Source organism: Leucoraja erinacea, chromosome 4 (genome assembly GCF_028641065.1).
Source record: "Leucoraja erinacea ecotype New England chromosome 4, Leri_hhj_1, whole genome shotgun sequence".
In the NCBI taxonomy this organism is placed as follows: Eukaryota; Metazoa; Chordata; class Chondrichthyes; order Rajiformes; family Rajidae; genus Leucoraja; species Leucoraja erinaceus.
The window spans coordinates 84,247,873-84,273,733 of record NC_073380.1 but is presented as its reverse complement, the minus strand read 5'-3'; the positions used below and the strand labels follow the sequence as shown (position 1 = coordinate 84,273,733).

Sequence of the window (25,861 nt, the reverse complement as noted above, 5' to 3'; positions counted from 1 at the left end):
GCCCATGTATCCCGGAGAGGCTGGGAAATGCTGGGATTGCTTTCATTAGAGCAGGATGAGTTCAGGGAATATTAAACAAATTTCAACACCAGGGAAAGCATTTGACAGAGTAAATATCAGAAATTATTTACATCATCAGGAATCGAAAAGCATAAAAAAAATTCAAATGCGGTAAATCTGAAATAAAAACACAGAAGATGCTGGAATTACCCGACGGGTCAGACTGCATCTGTTAAGAAAGTAACATAGTTAATGTGGCAAGTCGACCTTTCTTTAGAATTAGAAAAAATATATATCAAAGTTTAAAGTTGCAGAAGAGGGGAAGAGTGGACAGGACAAAGGCAGAGACCTAGAATCACCGAATGAAACCGCTGAGAAACAGTGACAAAGGCTCACTGAATACAACTAACCTCTCTGATGGACACTTACATAGGCGATGAGGACAGGGAAGATAACAGAGTAAGCAACATGTGTGTAAGAAGGAACTGCAGTTGCTGGTTTAAGCCGATGATGGACACAAAAAACTGGAGTAACTCAGCGGGCCAGGCAGCATCTCTGTGCAAGAAGTGTGTGATGTTTCGGGTCGACTCCTGAAAAGGGGTCTCGACCCGAAATGTTACTCATTCCTTCTCTCCAGAGATGCTACTTGGCCCGCTGAGTTACTCCAGCTATTTGTGTCTATCTTCGGTAAGCAATAATGCTGGGACAATGCGAAGTGCTTTTAGAGACTTTAGAAAGGGTCGTACATAGGCAATTAGATAATCTCCTTATCTCTTCCCCTCTTATCTCCCTCCCTCTCCCCCTCCACTCTCTGTCATTGTCCTCTGATCCTCGTTCCTGTCTCCCCTCTTATCCCCGTACCTCTCCCGCTCTGCTCCCGAACCCCCCCATCCCCAATCCACTCTCCTCTCCCTCTCTTCCTTTGAATCCGTTTCCTCTTCTTCCCGTGTCCCCCTCTCCAGTCCTATCTTCTCCCCCTTACCCTCTACAACTCCTGACCCACTGCTCTTTGCCCTCCTGGCGCTCTTCTTCCACAGTCTTCACCCATTTACGTCATTATGCAGGGCTGCCAACTCTCATCCTTTGAGCGTGAGAATCACGCATTTGAACAAATTCTCACGCTCTCACGCTGATCACAAATTTCTCACGCTCTGTCGTGAGAAATTCTGTGATCAATGAAAATTTCAAAACTCAGATAAACTGCATGGGCCGCGGGAGTAGGAGAGCCGGGGCTGAAGGAGGGACGGAAGCAGATGTAGCGGCAGGGACAGATGCGGGGAGCCGGCGCTGGCGAGTGTTTGCGGGCTGGTGAGTGTTTGCTGGGCGGGCGAGTCACTCGCTGCAGCTCCAGCCATGAAGCAGCCTCAGTGCAAGAGTCCCGGGCCGTCGGAGGCATCGGAAGCGTTGCGCCGCTGCCGTGAGAGTCTCTGTGCCGAAGGGACAGAGACTCTCAAAGGGAGGCGGAGACTGAGAGGGGAAGGAGACAGGGAGACGGGGGGGGGGGGGGGGGGGGGGGGGAGAGAGAGAGGGGGCGAGAGGAGAGAGACAGAATGGTGATAAAATTCTCCAGACTCACGATCCTTTGTCCACCAGGCATGGGTGGACTGGAAGTGTTGGTAATGGGAGTTGGGCCATGGTACATGCTCTCGTGTAGAACAATGCTACTGTTCCTGCCTGGACATTTCTGGCATACACAGCCCTTCAGTCGGCTGATCAATTGTCGGGGATCAGTTTAATAAATTGGGGACACTGAATGTTGATTCCAGAAATCAGGGTCGAATGATCACATAGGCCTAAAGACACGTGTGCACTGTTTAGTGAGTAGGATCTATGTGCTACCATATTGCCTTGCCCAATAAACACCGCAGAAAGTGTGGAGTGAGCTCACAGCTCTGTACCAGTAGCAGTGCACCAGCAAACACAATGCATTGCCTTTGCAGCTTGCTTTAACTTTGGGATTGGTTGAGACAGACTTGAGGACTTAAGCCACCTCCTCCCCACAGCCCAGAGCTCACTTTCTGAAAGCACTTACCAAATACTACTCCGCTCATCTCCTTTCTGCATTCAGACAGCTTCAATAGCTCTCCCTATTCCTCAACAGAGTGACAAAGCTTTGAAAAACTGGTGAGTGTATGTTTTTTCTAAATCATTCTCACAATTAGAATTGCCTGTCTGGCATGGTGAATTTAATTTGTGGGTTCTCAGTGCAGCTAAGATCTTGCGTTGATCCTCGGAGTGACATAACTGATCGTAGAATTAACATGGGAGTAAAATGTAATGGGATCTTGGAACCGGGAAGGATTTTCCCAGTAAATTCAACAATTGCGAAGGGAGTTTTGGTCCACAGAGATGAGAAGCAGGTCTGACGTGGACTACAGCACCAGCTCCCCACTATTTTGACCTTTCGGGGCATTTGCAACTTCAACAGGAACAGACATCTGCCCACGGATTATACACCTGGCTATCGGTCACCAGACCATCTTTCATCTCCCCTTAATATATCTGCATGTAATTCACCAGCTTCTGATGTTTTTCTGGTGGTTATATGCTCCTGTCCTCACGGCCACACATTTAACAGCAGTGATTTGATTCCTGAAACGTTCCCACACAGAACAACTAAAATTGAGACATGGAATACTCTGAACGTGCAGCTTAGAGACAGGACTTTTGGTTCAACTGCTCCTCGCTGGTGTTTCCTGCTCCACACCAACCCTGCCTCCTCTTTGCATCTGCCTCTATCCGCATATCCTTCTGTTCTTTGCTCCCTCTCATGTCTCCCCATTGCGCTTTAACCCATATCTGCACTCGCCTCAACCACTCCTCATGGGAACAAACTTCAGATTCTCCTTGCTCTCCAAATGCAGTGGTTTCTCTTAGATTAATTATTGATGGGGGACAATGCAATAAAGCTAATAGAATTGATTCCCGGTCATTGCTGACATATCCGACTTTAAGCAGGCTGGTCATCGAGTGTAGCTGAGCTCCGCGCCCTGCATTCGGTGCAGGAATGATGAGAGGTCATTCTTAGTGTCTATCAATCTCAGCGTCTATCAGTCGCAGTCAAATAGTTGGCAGTATTCATGGTTAAAGCTCATGTCCCAAGGTACCAGATGACCCAGTGCCTTCACAGCATAATTCAGAGGGGATGAAGGAATGGAAAGAAATCCTCTCAAGATGACTTGTTGCATTTAGTTACTTACATACAACATGCTTGTCTTCCAATACACACACAGTGACATATACTCACATATATTTCCGTGCTAACAGCATTGTCATCTGCACAATTTGTGGATATGCATGATAGACACAAAGTGTGGGAGTAATTCAGTGAGTCAGGCAGCATCTCTCGAGAAAATGAATGGGTGATGTTTTGGGTCAGAACCCTTCTTCAAATTTGTAGATACACATGGTCCTTTATTCTTTCGTGCTTACATACACATTTCTGCTTAATTATGGCTGCCTTGGCGACCTGTCTTGGCATTGCACACACAAACATTGCCAGTGGGAAATCTCCGCCACGAAACACACACAAGTGCAGCTCGAGGTGGAGAAGGGCGTGCCTCACAAAGTGCCTTGCCGGAATTCCAATGTGAATCATGAAACAATAAAAAGATGTACACTAGAAATGGGCTGAAATCTGGTGAGCAACTCCAGTACCCAGACGTGACGCCGACAGACGAGAAGCCGAAGCAAAGAAGCGAAGCCAAATAACCGAATGGAAATGAAGCCGAAATGCCGACTAACCGAAAGGGTGGGACGCCTAAATGCAAACTAACCGAAAGGCTGCGTCACCTAAAAGCAAACTCACTGAATGGCCGCTCTGATGAAACGCCCTCCTATCCCTTTTCATCTGACACATTCAAAACATCTTTCCGATCTCTTTTCTATCATGTCTTGATCTATCATCCATGATCACAACCTTAACCCCAACCCTACCTCAGCACCAAACTACAATGGACTTTGCACTTTTAAAGTTGCACTACATACTTTGGCTTAACACAATATTGTTCTGCTGCTGTGTGGGCCTGGAACACTGCAGCAGATGGGGATTTCATTGTTCTGGTACAGGTGATTCTATCGAATAAACGCTCTTGACTCTTGACATTTAACATAACCACTGTCTGTGTTGCTAAGATTTTACATTTTCACTACTCTGCCTTCAACCCTGATTGCATGTATCTGTGACTTTCTCACACGTGTAGCATTCAGCACTAGATTTATATGCAAGGGAAACAACCCTACATTTACCTTTTCAATATCCTTAAATGTATCTTAGCCTCCTGCAACTACTTTTAACTCGATAAAGAGAATTTAGTCACCTACCTTGTGCCACTCGACCTTTCTTCATGTATGTATTCCAGAACTTAAAAAGATGCTCCATGTAGCTAAGGTTTAATGCAACATATGGTTTTCCAAATTGTTAATTGGAATGAACCCAAATGGCTTCCTTTATCTTTATTTCCTTTAATAACCTTTAGTTTATAGTTTAGTTTAGTGATACAGCGTGGAAACAGGCCCTTCGGCCCACCGAGTCCATGCCAACCAGCAATCCCCGCACATTAACACTATCCTGCACACATTAGAGACAATTTTCACATTTACCAACCCTATTTACCTACATACCTGTACGTCTTTGGACCTACATCACTGATTTTAATGATTCATGCTTGTGTAGCCCATCTCTGTTCCTCCAGCATATTTAGTTTGATTTTCCAAAGAGTATGTGCCTTTGTTCATTTTTTCATCGGAATGCATGTCTGTACACTAATTCATCCAGAATGAATCTGTCATTTATATTGCCACTAATTCAGTAAATGAGAAGCTGCTTTGTTGATGTTGTAGCTGTTTCCTTATACAGGAAAGTTGAATGATGGTGCTGAGGAGACCAATGGTAGCTGCCATCATTGTCCTTCTAAGCAGTGCCATCGTTGTCATGGTTATCTCAATCATTCAGCAGCTCAAGAAAGTCACTGTCCCCGGGCTAAAGGTACGTCACTCCTTGAAGAAGGTCAATGCGCTTGTGAATATGTTGGCAGTGGGGAGCAGGCTGGATATATTCGTCGAATCAAACAGCATGAAAACAGGCCCTTCAGCCCACCGAATCTACGACAGTCACAAAGTGCCTATTTACATTAATTCTACACTAATCTAATTTTCTTCTTTCCCGCGTTCCCTATAACTCCCCTCAAATTCTATAACTCACTTACACACTAGGAATAATTTACGGTGACTAATTAACATTAACAACTCTAGGATGCGAGAGGAAACACAGGGAACACATGTGGCTCACGCCACGGAGCTGAGAGGAGGCATCCTGTCGAGAGGCTGCCAAACACCCAATTTCAATCTCAGCGAAGTAAAAGGAGGCAGAAGGTGGGAGATGCACACGTTGAGAGGTTAAGTATTAGCAGCTGGATGGTGGGAAGGAACACAGAGAGGGCATCCATTAGAAGTGCAACTATATTGCGATTGTTAACATAGGAAAAAGGGAATGGGTCTGAAGACGGGACTTGACCCGAACATCACCCATTCCAGAGATGAGTATCAAGAGTATATTTAATTGTCATTTGGACCCCTGGAGGTCCAAATGAAATGCCGTTTCTGCAGCCATACATTACACACAAATAGACCCCAGACACAACATAATTACATTTTACATAAACATCCATCACATAGCTGTGATGGAAGGCCAAATAAACTTATCTCTCCACTGCACTCTCTCCCCCCCGATGACAGAGTCAAAGTCAAAGCCCCCGGCTGGCGATGGCGATTGTCCCGCGGCCATTAAAGCCACGCCGGGTGGTGCGAGGTCGCACACCGGGTCTTGATGTTGGAGCCCCCGGTGTGCGCTCGCAGAGTCCCGCATTCCAAGCCGCGCGGGGCAGTGGTGCTAAGCCCCGCTCCAGGAGCTCTTCGACCCCGCAACTCGGGCGGGAGAAGTCGCCGTTGCAGGAGCCCCGAAAAGCGGTCTCCCTCCAGGGAGCCGCGGGCTCCCGGTGCCGCCGTCCGCAGACCCGCAGCAGCAGCCTCCGACTCAGCAGCAGCAGCAGCAGCGGCAGCGGCAACGCTCCTCCACCGCTCCACCCGCTCCGGTCTCGGCCAGCTCCGCGACGGTGAGGTGAGTCGGCACCTGAGACCCCGGCTTCTTCCTGTTGGAGGCCGCTCCTCGTTGCGGCCCCAACGACAGCTGAGACCCGACGAGAAAAGGTCGGGTCTCCAGTGCAGGGAGAGATTCAAAGTTTCCCCCCCCCCCCCTCCCCACCCCACCCCCCACCCCCCCACACACACACCCCAACATAAAATAACAAAAACTACATAAAAACACAGACAAAAAATAATAAAAGTGCGGACAGGCTGCAGAGGCCGCTGCTGACCACAGTCGCGCCGCCTACCGGTGCCTGTCCCACTGAGTTACTCCGGCATTTTGTGTCTACCTTTGATTTAAACCAGCATCTGCAGTTCTTTCCAACCCAAAAAGTAATGGAAAATACTTCCATAGCACATTATACATTGGAAGACACAAAGTCCTGGAGTAACAGTGAGTTAGTCAGCATCTGTGTAGAACATGGATAGGTGGCATTTCAGATCTGGGCCCTTCTTCAGACTCTTCTTCAAACTGTTCTCCAAAGATGCTGAGTGACCCGCTAAGTTACTCCAGCACTTTGTGTCTTAATTTGTAAACCAGCATCTGCAGTTCCTCATTTCTACATTAACCATTGGCATAGACTGTATCTTGTAGCCAAATTATATCTAACTACAGCCCAGATATAACTAACTACATCTTAATTGCTTCCCTTAATATATGACATTAACCCCCTATCATATACAGTACCTGTAATGGCCTAATTGAGTCTCTATTCCAAATGCTTCAAACAACGATCTAACAGTATTTGTCTCACTGTCTTTAACCACTTTACTACAACTTTAATTGTCCCTTATTGTGACCATTCTGTATCTATCCTAGTATGGAATTGTCTTCGATGCCGGGGCCTCCAGTACAACTGTTTATGTTTATAACTGGCCAGCAGAAAAGGAGAATAACACTGGTGTCGTCAGTGAAAAATACAAGTGTGAAGGTGCGGCGCTCAAATCCATTTCAAATCTACCTCTCACTTCATTAACATAATTTAGAGCTGTGGTAAGCAGGGTATTAGATGGGAACTAACATTCAGCATTAGTGTCTGGTCACCGTTCAGGTTTGTCTTGCAGTGGGGAGTAGGGTTACACTGCCCTAATGCAATAGCCATTTCTCTTGGGTAGTGCTCAACTCTGAGTTAGAAGGTCATGGGGTCAGGTTTGATAACATGTTCAGTGTAATACAGAGGGAGTGCTATAATGTTGGGGATGCCATCTTTCAATAGGACATAATATGAAAGTCCATATTTATCAGTTGGACTTAAAAGAATCTCATAGCATTATTTTGATGAAGGGCAAGAGAATTCTCCCTGTCTTCTACCCATAGAGCAGCACTTTAATGCAGGGGTGTCAAACTACCGGCCCGCGGGATGATTTAAGGGGAAAAAATTATATTCACGCCCATTTATTATGGATCTGTACGGCAGCCGCTCTCTCTCCCTCGCCGCTCTCTCACCCACCGCTGTCTGTTCATCTCCTGCGCCGGCAGCTTGTTGTGTGCTTAGAAAACAATTGGTGCCAGTTAACCACCTGCTGTGCATAAACATAGAAAATAGGTACAGGAGTTGGCCATTCGGCCCTTCGACCCTGCACTGCCATTCAATGTGATCATGGCTGATCATCCAACTCAGTATCCCGTACCTGCCTTCTCTCCATACCCCCTGATCCCTTTAGCTACAAGGGCCACATCTAACTCCCTCTTAAATATAGCCAATGAACTGGCCTCAACTACCTTCTGTGGCAGCGAATTCCACAGATTCACCACTCTCTGTGTGAAAAATGTTTTTCTCATCTCGGTCCTAAAAGATTTCCCCCTTATCCTTAAACTGTGACCCCTTGTTCTGGACTTCCCCAACATCAGGAACAATCTTCCTGCATCTAGCCTGTCCAACCCCTTAAGAATTTTGTAAGTTTCTATAAGATCCCCCCTCAATCTTCTAAATTCTAGCGAGTACAAGCCGAGTCTTTCTTCATATGAAAGTCCTGACATCCCAGGAATCAGTCTGGTGAACCTTCTCTGTACTCCCTTTATGACAAGAATGTCTTTCCTCAGATTAGGAGACCAAAACTGTACGCAATACTCCAGGTGTGGTCTCACCAAGACCCTGTACAAGTGCAGTAGAACCTCCCTGCTCCTATACTCAAAATAAACAACTACCACCCTGCACTGAAGACCACTAGGGCCCCACTTACGTTGCCAGACACAGTTAAACACACAGAGTACTCAGGTAAGTAACACCTGCAGCAAGGCTGAGACTGGTTGATGCTCTGGGGGTTCAAAATGGTTTCCAAGAAAAGAAAAGTTGACATCGAAGGTCAGATATCCAACGATAATTGGAAAGATTTTTTTTTCTTCTGTGAGGCCAACGGCAAACCTGGGAGTCTGATATGCTGGCAACATGTGGCTGTGGCAAAAGAGTATCAAACTATGAGACTTCACACGGAGAAAAATATAAAAGTAACAAGTACGATTCAGAACGTAAAAGGTACACGAGCTTGAAGCAGCTCTGAAAAAACAGCAATCAGTGTTCACCAAAAGACGAGAGACTCAAGATGGAGCTGTCAAGGCCAGCTATATTATTGCCATAGAAACATAGAAACTAGGTGCAGGAGTAGGCCATTCGGCCCTTCGAGCCTGCACCGCCATTCAATATGATCATGGCTGATCATCCAACTCAGTATCCTGTACCTGCCTTCTCTCCATACCCCCTGATCCCTTTAGCTACAAGGGCCACATCTAACTCCCAGCCATCAAAATAGCTGTTGTGTCAAAGCCACACTCAGAGGGGGAATTCATCAAAGCATGCATGCTGACGGCAGCTGAGATGGTGTGCCCTGAGAAGAGACAGGCTTTTGGTGATATCAGCTTGTCAACAATTACTGTGGCAGAGAGAATCGGGGACCTTGCAGGAGATTTGAACAGCCATCAAAAAGACAGTGTTGAGTCATTTATTGCCTTCTCTATTGCAATTGATGATTGCACCGACGTGACGGGGTGTAGCTCAAGTGGGAATATTTATTCGTGGTGTTGACGCATCTTTGACCGTCACCGAGAAGTTTGTGGAGATGGTGCCCATGACAAAGACCAGAACGGCGAACGACGTTTTCTCCAGCCTCATCGACTGGGGGTTGACTGGAGTCACAATGTCAGCGTGGCAACAGATGGCGCACCGTCCATGGTTGGGGAAAAAGGCAGGTGTTGTTGCGAAATTCAGAGAGAAAGTTCAGACAGAGAATCCAGAGCAGGAATTCTGGAATTTTCATTGTATTATTCAGCAAGGCGTTAGGTAACAGGAGGTACACAATAAAGCTGGAGAAACTCAGCGGGTGGAGCAGCATCTATGGAGCGAAGGAAATAGGTAACGTTTCGGGCCGAAACGTTGCCTATTTCCTTCGCTCCATAGATGCTGCTGCACCCGCTGAGTTTCTCCAGCTTTTTTGTGTACCTTCGATTCTCCAGCATCTGCAGTTCCTTCTTAAACAACGTTATGTAACAGGAGCCTGAAAATGCCCGTACCTGCCTTCTCTCCATACCCCCCGATCCCCTTAGCCACAAGGGCCACATCTAACTCCCTCTTAAATATAGCCAATGAACTGGCCTCAACTACCCTCTGTGGCAGAGAGTTCCAGAGATTCACCACTCTCTGTGTGAAAAAAGTTCTTCTCATCTCGGTTTTAAAGGATTTCCCCCTTGTCCTTAAGCTGTGACCCCTTGTCCTGGACTTTCCTAACATCGGGAACAATCTTCCTGCATCTAGCCTGTCCAACCCCTTAAGAATTTTGTAAGTTTCTATAAGATCCCCTCTCAATCTCCTAAATTCTAGAGAGTATAAACCAAGTCTATCCAGTCTTTCCTCATAAGACAGTCCTAACATCCCAGGAATCAGTCTGGTGAACCGTCTCTGCACTCCCTCTATGGCAATAATGTCCTTCCTCAGATTTGGAGACCAAAACTGTACGCAATACTCCAGGTGTGGTCTCACCAAGACCCTGTACAACTGCAGTAGAACCTCCCTGCTCCTATACTCAAATCCTTTTGCAATGAAAGCTAACATACCATTCGCTTTCTTTACTCCCTGCTGCACCTGCATGCCTACCTTCAATGACTGGTGTACCATGACACCCAGGTCTCACTGCATCTCCCCCTTTCCCAATCGGCCACCATTTAGATAATAGTCTGCTTTCCTGTTTTTGCCACCAAAATGGATAACCTCACATTTATCCTCATTATACTGCATCTGCCAAAACATTTGCCCACTCACCCAGCCTATCCAAGTCATCTTGCAGTCTCCTAGCATCCTCCTCACAGCTAACACTGCCCCCCAGCTTAGTGTCATCCGCAAACTTGGAGATATTGCCTTCAATTCCCTCATCCAGATCATTAATATATATTGTAAATAGCTGGGGTCCCAGCACTGAGCCTTGCGGTACCCCACTAGTCACTGCCTGCCATTGTGAAAAAAGGACCCGTTTACTCCTACTCTTTGCTTCCTGTTTGCCAGCCAGTTCTCTATCCACATCAATACTGAACCCCCAATGCCGTGTGCTTTAAGTTTGTATATACTAATCTCTTATGTGGGACCTTGTCGAAAGCCTTCTGGAAGTCCAGATACACCACATCCACTGGTTCTCCCCTATCCACGCTACTAGTTACATCCTCGAAAAATTCTATAAGATTCGTCAGACATGATTTACCTTTCGTAAATCCATGCTGACTTTGTCCAATGATTTCACCACTTTCCAAATGTGCTGCTATCCCATCTTTAATAACTGACTCTAGCAGTTTCCCCACTACCGATGTTAGACTAACTGGTCTGTAATTCCCCATTTTCTCTCTCCCTCCCTTCTTAAAAAGTGGGGTTACGTTTGCTACCCGCCAATCTTCAGGAACTACTCCAGAATCTAAAGAGTTTTGAAAGATTATTACTAATCCATCCACTATTTCTGGAGTTACTTCCTTAAGTACGCTGGGATGCAGCCTATCTGGCCCTGGGGATTTATCGGCCTTTAATCCATTCAATTTACCCAACACCACTTCCCGGCTAACCTGGATTTCACAATTCCTCCAACTCCTTTGACCCGCGGTCCCCTGCTATTTCCGGCAAATTATTTATGTCTTCCTTAGTGAAGGCGGAACCAAAGTAGTTATTTAATTGGTCCACCATATCCTTGTTCCCCATGATCAACTCACCTGTTTCTGACTGCAAGGGACCTACATTTGTTTAACTAATCTCTTTCTTTTCACATATCTATAAAAACTTTTAGAAACATAGAAACATAGAAATTAGGTGCAGGAGTAGGCCATTCAGCCCTTCGAGCCTGCACCGCCATTCAATATGATCATGGCTGATCATCCAACTCAGTATCCCGTACCTGCCTTCTCTCCATACCCCCTGATCCCCTTAGCCACAAGGGCCACATCTAACTCCCTCTTAAATATAGCCAATGAACTGGCCTCAACTACCCTCTGTGGCAGAGAGTTCCAGAGATTCACCGCTCTCTGTGTGAAAAAAGTTCTTCTCATCTCGGTTTTAAAGGATTTCCCCCTTATCCTTAAGCTGCGACCCCTTGTCCTGGACTTCCCCAACATCGGGAACAATCTTCCTGCATCTAGCCTGTCCAACCCCTTAAGAATTTTGTAAGTTTCTATAAGATCCCCTCTCAATCTCCTAAATTCTAGAGAGTATAAACCAAGTCTATCCAGTCTTTCTTCATAAGACAGTCCTGACAACGGTTTATTAATGGAAAGGGTGTGGCTCCCGAAACAGCCAAAATAGCATTATTTTTCATCTCTCCCATCACAACTTTCTTGTAGCCTATGAACTGCAAGATAAAAGCAATCATAAAAGTAATGCTTGCTAGGCAATCTTCTGCATAAGAAATGAAATTTGAAAAGTGAAACAATTTGTAGTGATAGCAGAGATTTAGATACACGCGAGCAGGTTGAAAAAACGAAGGCAACGAAAGCTGTGGGAGCACGCGCGCGCGTGCACAACTAATCCGGCCCGTATGAAGTCACATTTTGCCCATTCCGGCCCATGACCTAAAATGAGTTTGACACCCCTGCTTTAACGAATCTTGTCGTTTTCACGCTATCATTTATGGATGCTGGCCATATCCAATCTGTGACATACTTTGTTATCAGTAAGATGCTTTGGTAAGTCCTAAGTTCTTTACGATTTTTTAAAGTGTGTGACTTCCCATTCACAGGATCTGCTATTTCCGAATTTGGCAATGAACCCGCAGAGGCAGCTTGGTCATTAGAATGGTGTCTCAATAGAACAATAGAAGTGATCCCAGCAGAGAAACACAATGCTACTCCTCTCTACCTTGGAGCGACTGCAGGAATGCGACTACTCCAGTAAGATCATGAGAACATTCATTTAAACATTTCAAAGGATTTGTCATCCAAGGCTAAAAGACTATATCATTCAAATCACAAACCAAAACACTTGGGATTTCAGAGACCAAAAGATATAAAAATATCATGAGAAGATATAGATCAGGTCGACACACAAAGTCTCTTGTGCAGAGTAGGGGAATCGAGAAACAGAGGGCACAGGTTAAGGTGAAGGGGGAATTTATTTTAAATGAATCTGAGGAGTAACCTTTTCATACAAAGGGCAGTTGGTGTGTATGGAATAAGCTGCCAGAGGAGGTAGTTGAGGCAGGGACTATCGCAACATTTAAGAAGCAATTAGACAGGTATTTGGTTAGCAAAGTGTTAGAGGGATATTAGCCAAACACAAGCAAGTGGGACTAGTGTAGATACGACTTGTTGGTCGCTTTGGGCAAGTTGGGCTGAAGGGCATGATTCCACACTGCATGTCTCTATGACTAAGATCACAACAAGGTCAATCAGCCCTTATACTTGGAAATCCATGCAATAAGATCATGGCCAAACTGATATATTTTTTTGTTCTTTGTCCTGCCTTTTCCTAAAATCTTTGACTCCTATTACTGATAACAAATCTATCTGTCTCGCTGTTAAATATACCCAAGGACCCTGTGGTGACAGCACTATGTCTAGAATTTCCAACAACTGAGACCCATTGAGAGAAGAAAGTCTTCCCAATCGGAAATGGGCGCCACATTGTTCTGAGACCATGTCCTCTACTTCTGAACTCACCCTTGAGAAGAAGCATCCTCTCAGCATTTACATATGTGTATGTGTGTGTACTTCTCTAAATTGCCTCCACTCTTTGTTTCAATCTGCCAGGATCAAGAATTCAACAGCTGCCTCTATGATCCTCGCTGATATTGAATACTTGCTCCACTCCTCACCGTTTGATTTTAAAAGCGCCCAGATTATCTCAGGGAAGGAGGAAGGGGCCTATGGATGGATTACAGCAAATTACTTACTGGATAACTTCCGCCAGGTTTGTCAAAGCTACATTCATGATGTAGGGAATATTGTGAAACAGAAAATTCTGGAAACTCGTCTTGTCAGATAGCGTCTGCAGGAATAGAAGTAGAGTCAATTTTCAGGTCGAAGATCCTTCATCAGAACGGGGAAAGAGTGGAAACAAGTAGTAGAAACGAACAGCTGCAGATGCTGGTTTTTACCCAAAAGGGACACAAAGTGCTGGAATTGCTCAGCAGGTCGGGCAGCATCGCTGGAGAGGAAGTATGGGTGGTGTTTCGGGTTGGTATAATGTTAATATGCAGGGATCACTGGTCTCTGTGGGCCGAATGGCCTGTTTCCATGCTGTATCTGTATACTAAACTAAATACTGATGCATTCTCTCAGTACCACAATGAGACTGTTAAATCAAGTCATCCCTATATAGGAGGTATGTAAAGTATTTGGAGAGAGTGCAGAGGAAGTTACCGGGATGTTGCCTGGATTAGAGGGTATTAGCCATGAGAGGTTGAACAAAACTTGGATTGTGTTCTCGGGGGGGGGGGTTGGTTGGGATCAGTGGCAAAGGGGAGAAGTTTATCAAATTATGAGAGGCATGGGTAGGGTAGATATTCTGAACCTCTATCCTGGGGTGGAAAAATCAAAAACTAGAGGGCATAGGTTTAAGGAGCAAAGGGGAAAGAATAAAATAAATGGGCAAGTTGTTTTTTTTTCCACAGAGAAAGTGGCATTTAACAGGTTGTTAGATGCATTCATGAATACGAAGGGGATGGAGTGACATAGGTCATGTGTAGATAAGAGGGATTAGTTTAATTTGGCATCACATCATAGGCCGAAGGGCCTGTTCCTGCTCCTGCTCTGTACTGATATTGCATTGTAAGTTTCAAGAGTAAGGCTCAAAGCCAAGACCCTTTGATGGAGAAGCAAAAATGCTGGCATCTGAACCTTGTGATGTTCAGAAGATGCCACTTAATCCTGTGGGCGTGTTCACCCAACTACAGAAATTGCTAATTGAACTAAATAGGATCAATGCCAAACCTTGTTTGATTGCACTTCTGTGAAATGTTGCGAGTCATTATACAAACACGACGTGTTGCCACTGTAAATGCAAGTTATCAATGTCTTCTTCCAGCATTGTTGATGCTCATCTCTTTTCTGACCCAAATCCTTTGGTAGGGACGTACTTGGACACAGCCAAAACGAACGTTTACGATAACGACCAAAGGTACTCTGGATCTGGGTGGAGCGTCTTCAGAAATAGCATTTGTACCTGAACACCAGTCACATAAATATGAGAGCACAGTAATCACCTTGTATAACTACAAATATTCTGTCTACATTGAAAGCCTAGCCTGTTATGGACGAGACGAAGCTAAGATGATCTATTGGGCAAAACTCATCCAGGTATAACCTCAAAGAATTCAATTTAGAAATACATGTATTTCTTGTTTTTATATATATCCTTAAAGTCTTCCATTTATTTCTATAGCATCTTTCAATACTGTACGACAGCCTAAATGTTTCATAGCAGTTTGAAATATAGTTGCTGTGGTGAATTAGTACACAGCAAGCTCCCGTAACATCAATGAGAGTGGTCATATTAAGATTGTTCACTTGTGTAAGAAGGAACTGCAGATGTTGGTTTAAACCGAAGCGGGACAGGCAGCATCTCTGGGTTGATAGAACGGGTGACGTTTCGGGTCAAAGCCCTTCTTCCGACTGGTTCGAGATACGGGAATGAGACATAGATGGTGATGTGGAGAGATAAGGAACAATGAATGAAAGATATGCAAAAAACTAACGGTGATAAAGAAAACAGGCCATTGTAAGCTGTTTAAGAAGGAACTGCAGATGCTGGAAAATCGAAGGTACACAAAAATGCTGGAGAAACTCAGCGGGTGCAGCAGCATCTATGGAGCGAAGGAAATAGGCAACGCTTCAGGCCGAAACCCTTCTTCAGACATTGTAAGCTGTTTGTAGGGTGAAAACGAGAAGCTAGTGTTACTTAGGTGGGGGAGGGATAGAGAGAGAGAGAATACCAGGATTACATGAAGTGGGAGAAATCAATATTCATACCACTGGGCTGCAGGTTGCCCAAGCGACATATGAGATGCAATTCCTCCAATTTGCATTAAGCCTCACTCTGACAATGGAGGAGGCCTGGGACAGGTTCTGTGGAGGAATGGGAAGGAGAATTAAAGTGTCCAGCAACCGGGAGATCAGGTAGATTCAGGCGGACTGAGCGAAGGTTCTGCAAAACGATCGCCCAGTCTGCGTTTGGTCTCACCGATGTATAAGAGTCCACATCTTGAACAACGGATACAGTAGATGAGGTTGAAGGAGGTGCAAGTGAACCTCTGTCTAACCTGAAAGGACTGTTGGGGTCCCTGGACAGAGTCGAGAGAGGAGGTATAACAACAGGTGTTGCATCTTCCGCGGTTGCAGGGGAAGGTACCGGGGAGGGGGTGGTCTTTGGGAAGGGATGAGTTAACCAGGGAGTTGCGGAGGGACTGGTCTCTGCAGAAGGCGGAGAGGGGTGGAGATGGAAAATGTGACTAGTGGTGGGTTGTCAGTGCGAGGCTAAATGCAAATTGGAGGAACAGCATCTCATATTTCGCTTGGGCAGCTTACAGCCCAGTGGTACGAGTTTTGATTTCTCTCACTTCAGGTAGCCCTGGTATCCCCGCTCTCTATCTCTATCCCTCCTCCACCCGTCACACTAGCTTCTCATTTTCACCCTACAAACAGCTAACCATGGCCTGTTTCCTTTATCATCGTTACTTTTTTTGCACATCTTTCATTCATTGTTCTTTAACTCTCCACATAACCATCTATATCTCTAGTTTCCCTTAACCCTAACCAGTCTGAAGAAGGGTCTCGACCCGAAATATCACCTATTCCCTCTCTCCAGAGATACTGCCTGTCCCACCGAGTTACCGCAGCGTTTTGTGTCTAAGATTATTCACTTGTCAGGATTCCAGAGAACTCCTTTGACTTTCAAAATATGATGGCGACTGCTGTGCTCATCAGAGGGCAGACTTTATTTTTAATGCACCAACTCTGCCATGATTAAGCCTAATGCATTCAACTATTGCCAGGTTCAATTATTGATTTCAACATTACTAACTGAAGCATAATATCAATTCAGGTACCAGTTGCTGTGCTTTCTTTAGGTTAATAGTTGTTCCTATACCAAAAAGGGACACATGTATGCAACTGGAGAGAAAGCTGTGGGCATAAAATATTTCTGATAAGTGATCCAATCAGTGAGACTCTTTCCCCGGAGCCCACCTTCAGAAAGTCTGAACTCAAAGCAGAATGTAATTAAAGAGGATTTGAATGTTTGTTTTATGTATTGGCATGGTGTCAGTGCTAGCTCAGTGAACAGCACCCATACCTCTGATGAGCAGTCCAATACTCCCAGTCTATTCCTCAGGGAATGCTGCATTGCTGAATAAGGTCTTAGATCAATATAGTAGCCACAAGTTCGGGTAAATGCAATCATGTTCACAGCTCCACTTCAACATTAACTAAGATGGTTACCAGGCCAATGTTTTCCCTCAACTAACATCTTGTAGGATTCTACCATTCTCAAACTTTGTGCTGCATATCCTAAATATAGAAGGCACCTAACTACAAAAACGTTTCTTTGCCTCAAGTCGCTGAAACCATAAACCACATGTGGAAGAGGAGTTGGTTATACAGGCACTTCTGCCAGCTGCACCATTCAATATGTCAGGGCATATCCTCCACATCCCTTGTCCCTTGATTCCCCAGAGAGATCAAAATTAACCACTCAATGGCTGATTATCTGCAACCATTTAAGGATTCTGAAGATTAATTACTAACAAAAGCAATTTCTCCTCATCCTAAATAGTTACCCCATAATCATGAGACAATGATCTCAAAGCTCTAAATTACAGAGATGAAAGGTTAATGTGAATAGACAGAAATGTATGGTTGAGATTACAATGAGATCTGCCAGGAACCTATTAAATGGGGGTGCAGGTCTGAATAGCTTACTCTAGTTCCTAATTCATATGTTTACATTTTTTACGTTATGTGATTCATCTTAAGGCACAATCCAAACGGTTCTTAGTTAATTGTATTAGTTCTATATCTGCATAAGTAATCATATATTTACATATGCTTTTATTTTACCCACCCAGAATTCTGCCAATAAATCAAGGATTGAAGACCCGTGTCTTCCCGCACACTACACTATGAAACTCCAACTGGAGAAAGTCTTTGAAAGTTCCTGCATTGGAGATAAAATACCAGAGAACTACAATGCTGACGTTACCCTCATTGGAACTGGAGATTATACTCTGTGCAGCCAGCAAATATCATCAATATTTATGTTTACATCCTCCTACGTTAAAGGCGTTTGGACAAAGCGTTTGAATGTAATGAAACAACTGATGCACGGCGACTTTGTGGTGTGTAATAACTAAGTGGAATTTCATACTTTGTCATGATCATATTGACCAAACCATGAGCTTTACCTGTGGATTTATTCCTCTTAAACTAGGCCTTTTCTGGTTTCTCTGAGACAATGGAAGCCTTGAATTTAACTGGATCCTTTTCCATGGAAATTTTCCTTTCAACAGTCGAATCTTTCTGTATGAAAAGCTGGAAACAAGTAAGTGACGTAATTCATAACTACATTTTATTCACACAAGTTGATACAGCCACTACTAAATCCAGGGTGGCTATGACCGTATTTCCTTCTGTCGCACTGGGAGACCTGTTTTAATGTCTTGACTGGATAGTTTTCACACAGATAATGTACGTGTGTCACATGTAGTGTTATGCTTAATGTGTGCCTGTTTAAAAAAACCAAGCTACTTCCATGCTGCTAATAGGCGAGCTGCATGCCACTGCATCAAATAAGGGTAGCCTTGAAGTGACAGAGACCTTGGCTGCATTCTATGTGGAGTTTACACAATCTCTCTGTGACTGCGGGTTTCCTCCAATATCCCAAAGACATGTGGGTTTGTAAGTAAATTGGTCTGTGTAAAAATTGCAGGGAGTGGACGAGAAGGCAGGATTGCATAGAACTAGCGTGACTGGGCGATCGATGATCAGCGTGGACTCGGTCTGCCAAAGGGCCTGTTTCCATGTTATATCTCCAGGCTAAACTAAACATCAACAGATATCTACCAAACTGAATGCAAATTGACAATGACAGACAAAATCTAAAAGTGCATTGTGATCATTATCTACTGTAAGTGTGAACTAAAAGATCTATCTTGCAGGTTCAACAGTCACTGCCAAATATGTCAGACTCAGATCGCACAGCGCAATGTTTCAATGCCAATTACATCTACGCTCTTCTAGTGCAAGGTTACAAGTTTGATAGTTGGACATGGACCAAAATTAGTTTTCAGAAACAGGCAAGTACAAAAAGTTGTTTCTTCGACCACCACTTCTGTTACATTGTTTTTCGTGACACATTTGGGAGACTAGGACTTTAATTTTAATTACTATAAATTCTAATCCTGTCAAGGTGGAGGGGGAGAGAGATCGTATGCATTCACAATCAGGGCATATTACTGAACCAAATTTGGAAGGATGAGTTTTCTCACTCTTATTAAAGTGGTGATAGCAAACTTGCAGTGGTTCACAGAAGCAGCAACTGGGCAATTCACCTGTAGCATATAGTCAAGAGTACTTTATTGTCATATATCCCGAAACAGAACAATGAAATTCTTACTTGCAGCACAATGAGGTTTGTAAACACAGTATTCCATAGATAATTATTTAACAAAAAATGTTCAATAAGATTAAAAAAATTATAGCACAAAAAAGCAAAACAAAGCCCAACGTCCTTAGTGCAACCAAGGAAGTTTATAGTTTAATCAGCGTTTGTAGTGTTTTTAATAGCCTGAGGGTTGTTGGGAAAAAGCTGTTCCTGAACCTGGGCTTTAGTTTTCAGACTCCTATACTTTCTTCCAACGGCAGGAGTGAAATGAGATAATTGCCAGGGTGTGTGCTGCCTTGAAGATACTGCCTGCCTTTTTGAGATAGCACATCCTGTACACCTCTTTTAGGTCAGTACCCATGACTATACAGGCAGTGTTCCCCACTTTGTGTAATCGCCTTTGTTCCTGGAAGTTCGAGTTACTGAACCAGGCTGTGATCACCCAGCACATTGATGCAACACAAAAAAAGCTCATCAATGCCTCTATTTTCTCAGAGGTTTGAGATTCAGCATGTTAAATATATACATGCTATATTAAACTTCTACAGGTGTACTGTGGACACCACACTAACTGGCTGCATCATGGCCTGGTTCAGTAATCCATCCCGTACTGACCTGCTCACCATTAAAAGGGATCTACAGGAAGCGTTGTCTCAAAAAAGCAGCTAATATCATTAAAAACCATTCTGGACACGCTTTCTTTTCAATGGGGAGTACAAGAGCCTGAGAATCGTTATGTTCAGGTTCAAGAACAGCTTCTTCACATCAACCAGAGGAATTGAATAACTTTTTTGCATCAGTCGTCACAGTGGGGGACACCAGCAACATGCCTGAAATTCAAGAGTCAGGGGGGTTAATGGAGTGGCCATTATTAAGAAGGTGCTTGGAAAACTGAAAGGTCTGAAGGTGGATAAGTCACCTGGATTGTGTGGACTGCACCCCAGGATTCTGAAAGAGGTGGATGTAGAGATTGTGGAAGCATTAGTAAGTGACATTTCAAGAATCACTAGTCAGGAGTGGTCCCAGACGATTGGAAAATTGCAAATATTACCCTGCTGTATAAGAAGGGAGCAAAGCAGAAGAGTGGAAACTATAGACCAATTAGCCTGATTTCAGGGGATGGTAAGATTTTAGAGTTTATTATAAAGGGTGTGGTTACAGAATACTTAGAAATCCATGATAAAATAGGCTGGTCAGCATGGTTTTGTGAAGGGGAGATCGTGCCTGATGAATCTGCTGGAATTCTTTGAGGAAGTAAATAGCAGGACAGACAAAGGAAAGTCAGAGGATGGTGTTTACTTAGATTTTCAGAAAGCCTTTGATAGTAGACTTGATGGGCCAACTTAAAAACACGAGAGCTGTGAAGTTTACCCAGACATAATGCCTATAATGTGTATTGCTTTCTACCTACCAGTTTTGGAAACCTGCCAATTAACTTCAAATAGTGGACTCAAGGAACTGCTGATGCTGGTTTACAAAAATTAGAGTAACTCTGGCGGGCAGCTCAGGCATCATCTTTGGAGAACATGGGTAGGTGACGTTTCAGGATGGGGGAAGTCTTCAGATTTATCGAGGTGGGGCGAGGGAGAAAGCCGAGACCCGGGTTCGATCCTGACTATGGGTGCTGTCTGTATGGAATTTGTACGTTCTCCCCATGACCTTGTGGGTTTTCCCCAGTGTGCTCCGGTTTCCTCCCATACGCCACAAAGATGCACAGGTTTGTAGGTTAATTTGGCTTTGGTAAAAATGGTAAATTGTCCCAAGTGTACGATAGCGCTAGTGTTCGGAGATCACTGGTCGGAGTGCTGAAGGGACTGTTTCTGCACTCTCTGAACTAAACTTAAGGGGCAGGATAAAGTCTGGCGAGTGATAGGTGGATACACACGAGGGGTGGGTTTAATACACAGATGGTTGGATAAAGGCCAAAGATGGAAGGAAAAAATTATGAGATCAGGATAGAAGAGATGAGCGAGAGTCCGTGTGGGTGCAGAGAAGCTGGGGGGGGGGGGGGGGGGGAGAAAGAGAATGGTTGCAGATTGAATTCTCCAATTTTAGGGAACTATTGTTCATACCATTTTTTTTTTTTTTTTAATCAAAAAATGTATTCAATTATTAAAAAATAATATTTACACTACAATAAAACAAGCCAGAACCCACCACCATAAATACAATACAAACATATATCCATAATAAACTATTATACAATTATGATACAATCCTTATTGGGGATACATTAAACACCCTGCGGAGCCCAGCGGTCCCGGAACTCCCTCAGGGTGCCCACAGACAGGGCGTATTCCCTTTCTAATCCCACCTGGGCACGGACGTATCCCCGGAAAAGGGGCAGGCAGCCGGCTCGGGTAGAGCCCTCCGCCGCCTGGCGCCGTGACGCGCGGATGGCCAGCTTGGCCAGGCCCAGGAGCAACCCAACCAGGACATCTTCAACCCTACCCTCTCCCCTACGCACAGGGTGTCCAAAGATGAGGATGGTGGGTGAAAAATGCAGCCAGAAGGCAAGGAGCAGCCCCTTTAGATATTCAAACAGTGGCTGCAGCCTCACGCACTCCATGTACACGTGGTACACAGACTCTTCCAGCCCGCAAAAGTGGCAGGCGGCTGGCGAGTCTGTGAACCGCGAGAGAAACAGGTTGCAGGGAACACCTCGGTGCAATACCCTCCACCCCAGGTCCCCAATGTAGAGGGGCAGAATCCCTGCGTAGAGCGACACCTCGCGACCGGAAGGCAACACCGACCGCCACTTGGTGTCCGGACGGTGGACCAGGGCGAGGAAGTGCAGGGTGTGGAGGAGGAGCCTGTACAGGACACGCCTCCCTGCGTCTTGTAGGGAGACGAAGGGTGTCGAGGAAAGGCGGCTCAAATTGTGTGGGACCGGCTCCCGGGATGGATTACGGCGCCTGGGTCCGATTAGTACTTCCGGCTGAGCGGGGGCTTGCTGATCCACAAGTACTCCACACGTTTGAGCCCCCCGGTCACCCGGTGGGGTGGGGCAAGGACCGGCTGCTCTCACGCCCGGGCCATCACCTTCCGCCAGCAGAGGTGGGGCCCGGTCAACGGCAACCAGGTTCCAGACTCTCAACAAGTCCCTGTAGAAGTCAGGCATCCCCATCAGGACCGCAATGTTCATACCATTAGGTTGTAAGCTACCCAAGTGGCATATGAGGTGCTGTACCTCCAGTTTGTGTGTGACCTTAGTCTGGCATGAAGGATGCACAGGACAATAATGGGAAGGGGAGTTGATATGATTAGCAACAAAGAGATCGCTGGTGAAATAAAGCATAGATTCTAGAAACCTGGGTCTTTTTTTTTTAAACATCAAATAGTCTGCTTTATATGGAGTAGAATTAGGCCATTCGGCCTATCACTTAAGATGACACTGCTATTACCCGTTAATCACTTCTATCCAGGAGTCAACTACTAGTTCATAAGTGATACGAGCATTCAGTCCATGAAGTCTACTCCACCATTCAATCACGGCTGATCTATCTCTCCCTCCTAACCCCATTCTCCTGCCTTCTCCCCATAACCCCTAACACCCGTACTAATCAAGAATCTATCTCTGCCTAAAAAATATCCATTGACTTGACCTCCCCAGCCTTCTGCAAAAAAATGAATTCCAGATTCATCACCCTCTGACTAAAGAAATTCCTCATCTCCTTCCTAAAGGAACATCGTTTATTTCTGAGGCTATGATCTCTGGTCCTAAACTCCCACTAGTGCAGGGGTGTCAACCTCGCTGCCCACTAGTGCAGGGGTCCAATACGGCCCGCGGGTTGATCTCCCCGATGTCAATTAGCTGCAGCTGCCTGCGGTGCCGGATCGGGCTGCATTCGCCCGTGCATGGTGCAATCCAGCACGCACGGTCGCATTTTGCCCATGACCTCAAATGAGATTGACACTCCTGCACGAGTGGAAACATTTTCTCCACATCCATTCTATCCAGGCCTTTCACTATTCAATATGTTTCAATGAGGTCCCTCCTCATCCTTCTATACCCTAGTGAGTAGAGTCCCAGTGCCATCAAACACTAAATCACATGTTAACCCCAAATTTTAAATGGACACATCAAGTAGCAACAACTCAATCACATACTTTCACACAATCAGAAACCCTCATATTCCATAAACAATGATGCAATCAATGATAAGTTTAGTTTAGAGAAGAGTTAAAGATCTGTGACCTCCAACTTTCCTTTTTTCTGTAACTTGCTCAGGTCCCACAACCTCCACAAAATCTGCTCTCCTCCAATTCCCATCCCTAGATCATTCCTATAGCTGGAAAAGCCATATCCAATTCTCTTTAAACATGTTTCCTTGCACCAATGTACAGTGCAAGCAAGATTTTCATTGTATCTGTACCATACAATACTTGTGCATATGATGATAAACTTGACATGCCTTAGTGCTAAATTCACTTTACAAGTGTCCTCCGAAATACCTTGGAAAACATAAAAGTCATACTAGCTGCTGTTACGCACGTGTCCTTCAATAAGAGGCACTGAGCAGGAACAGCAGAATGAAAGGAGTCAGGCTGAGAGAATACTGTGAATTATGAATCATCCAAAAATACTATATTTTGAGCATGTGAGCACTATAATGATGTTGGTAGCTACTAACAGGTAACATCACATAGAACTGCTGTGTGACAATATATTTTTGTGTCTCTTTGAAGTCTTCAAACCTTTGTGTCCAGTAATTAAACTTGAATATATCGCTCACTAATAGTTTCAATTGATTGCAGGTGGAACACAGCAACATGGGCTGGTCACTTGGTTATATGTTAAACCTAACCAACATGATCCCAGCAGAAAATCCAGTGAGTCAAACACCAATGAGTGAATTTGCATTCAGTGGGCTCCTATTTTTGTTTTCTACGCTGGTCTTAGTCTCTTCAATTTTCATCTGTCTGTCAATAATACGATCATTTTAATGCAAATGACCAGTGGACTTTGATCATTCGAGTGAAAAACACAACCCGAAACGATGTCTGGAGAAAAACGTCAATACTAGCCAGTTTTATGATCCGTGTTAAATCTAAATGCCGCGAGCCTTATATAAATATGACAAGCGGAATGCGAAAGTGGTGAACCTTTCTTCCATAACGTTGTTGCTGACGCTACTTTGAGAACAGTAAACAGTGGTCCAGAGAACAAAGTATGGCACTTTAAAATGGTATATAAAGGTCAAAATTATGTTAAAGTCAAATCTTCACGGGTTGAGAATGGTGCACACTAGGAGCATGTGTTTTACTGTTAGAAGCTGTGCTCATTGTATTTACACAGGGAAAGCTACTTACTTACACTATACAAAATAGATGGATAGAAACATAGAAATTAGGTGCAGGAGTAGGCCATTCGGCCCTTCGAGCCTGCACCGCCATTCAATATGATCATGGCTGATCATCCAAACTCAGTATCCCATACCTGCCTTCTCTCCATACCCTCTGATCCCCTTAGCCACAAGGGCCACATCTAACTCCCTCTTAAATATAGCCAATGAACTGGCCTCGACTACCCTCTGCGGCAGAGAGTTCCAGAGATTCACCACTCTCTGTGTGAAAAAAGTTCTTCTCATCTCGGTTTTAAAGGATTTCCCCCTTATCCTTAAGCTGTGACCCCTTGTCCTGGACTTCCCCAACATCGGGAGCAATCTTCCTGCATAGAAACATAGAAACATAGAAATTAGGTGCAGGAGTAGGCCATTCGGCCCTTCGAGCCTGCACCGCCATTTAATATGATCATGGCTGATCATCCAACTCAGTATCCCGTACCTGCCTTTTCTCCATACCCTCTGATCCCCTTGGCCACAAGGGCCACATCTAACTCCCTCTTAAATATAGCCAATGAACTGGCCTCAACTACCCTCTGTGGCAGAGAGTTCCAGAGATTCACCACTCTCTGTGTGAAAAAAGTTCTCCTCATCTCGGTTTTAAAGGATTTCCCCCTTATCCTTAAGCTGTGACCCCTTGTCTTGGACTTCCCCAACATCGGAAACAATCTTCCTGCATCTAGCCTGTCCAACCCCTTAAGAATTTTGTACGTTTCTATAAGATCCCCTCTCAATCTCCTAAACTCTAGAGAGTATAAACCAAGTCTATCCAGTCTTTCTTCATAAGACAGTCCTGACATCCCAGGAATCAGTCTGGTGAACCTTCTCTGCACTCCCTCTATGGCAATAATGTCCTTCCTCAGATTTGGAGACCAAAACTGCACGCAATACTCCAGGTGTGGTCTCACCAAGACCCTATACAACTGCAGTAGAACCTCCCTGCTCCTATACTCAAATCCTCTTGCTATGAAAGCCAACATGCCATTCGCTTTCTTTACTGCCTGCTGCACCTGCATGCCTACCTTCAATGACTGGTGTACCATGACACCCAGGTCTCGCTGCATCTCCCCCTTTCCCAATCGGCCACCGTTTAGATAATAATCTGCTTTCCCGTTTTTGCCACCAAAATGGATAACCTCACATTTATCCACATTAAACTGCATCTGCCAAACATTTGCCCACTCACCCAGCCTATCCAAGTCACCTTGCAGTCTCCTAGCATCCTCCTCACACCTAACACTGCCCCCCAGCTTAGTGTCATCCGCAAACTTGGAGATATTGCCTTCAATTCCCTCATCCAGATCATTAATATAT

General features: G+C 44.8%; 1 protein-coding gene across 1 annotated transcript; it reads left to right on the top strand.

The window, feature by feature from the left end:
* The first annotated feature begins 1,644 nt into the window (after positions 1-1,644).
* entpd3 (ectonucleoside triphosphate diphosphohydrolase 3) lies at positions 1,645-24,375 on the top strand. The gene is made up of 10 exons (XM_055634705.1): positions 1,645-2,124; positions 4,859-4,987; positions 6,965-7,076; positions 12,346-12,496; positions 13,355-13,514; positions 14,675-14,902; positions 17,668-17,937; positions 18,030-18,140; positions 18,757-18,894; positions 23,961-24,375. Exons 2-10 carry the CDS (start codon positions 4,868-4,870, stop codon positions 24,147-24,149), a joined length of 1,479 nt encoding a protein of 492 aa, XP_055490680.1. The 5' UTR covers positions 1,645-2,124; positions 4,859-4,867; the 3' UTR covers positions 24,150-24,375.
* Positions 24,376-25,861: the final 1,486 nt, after the last annotated feature.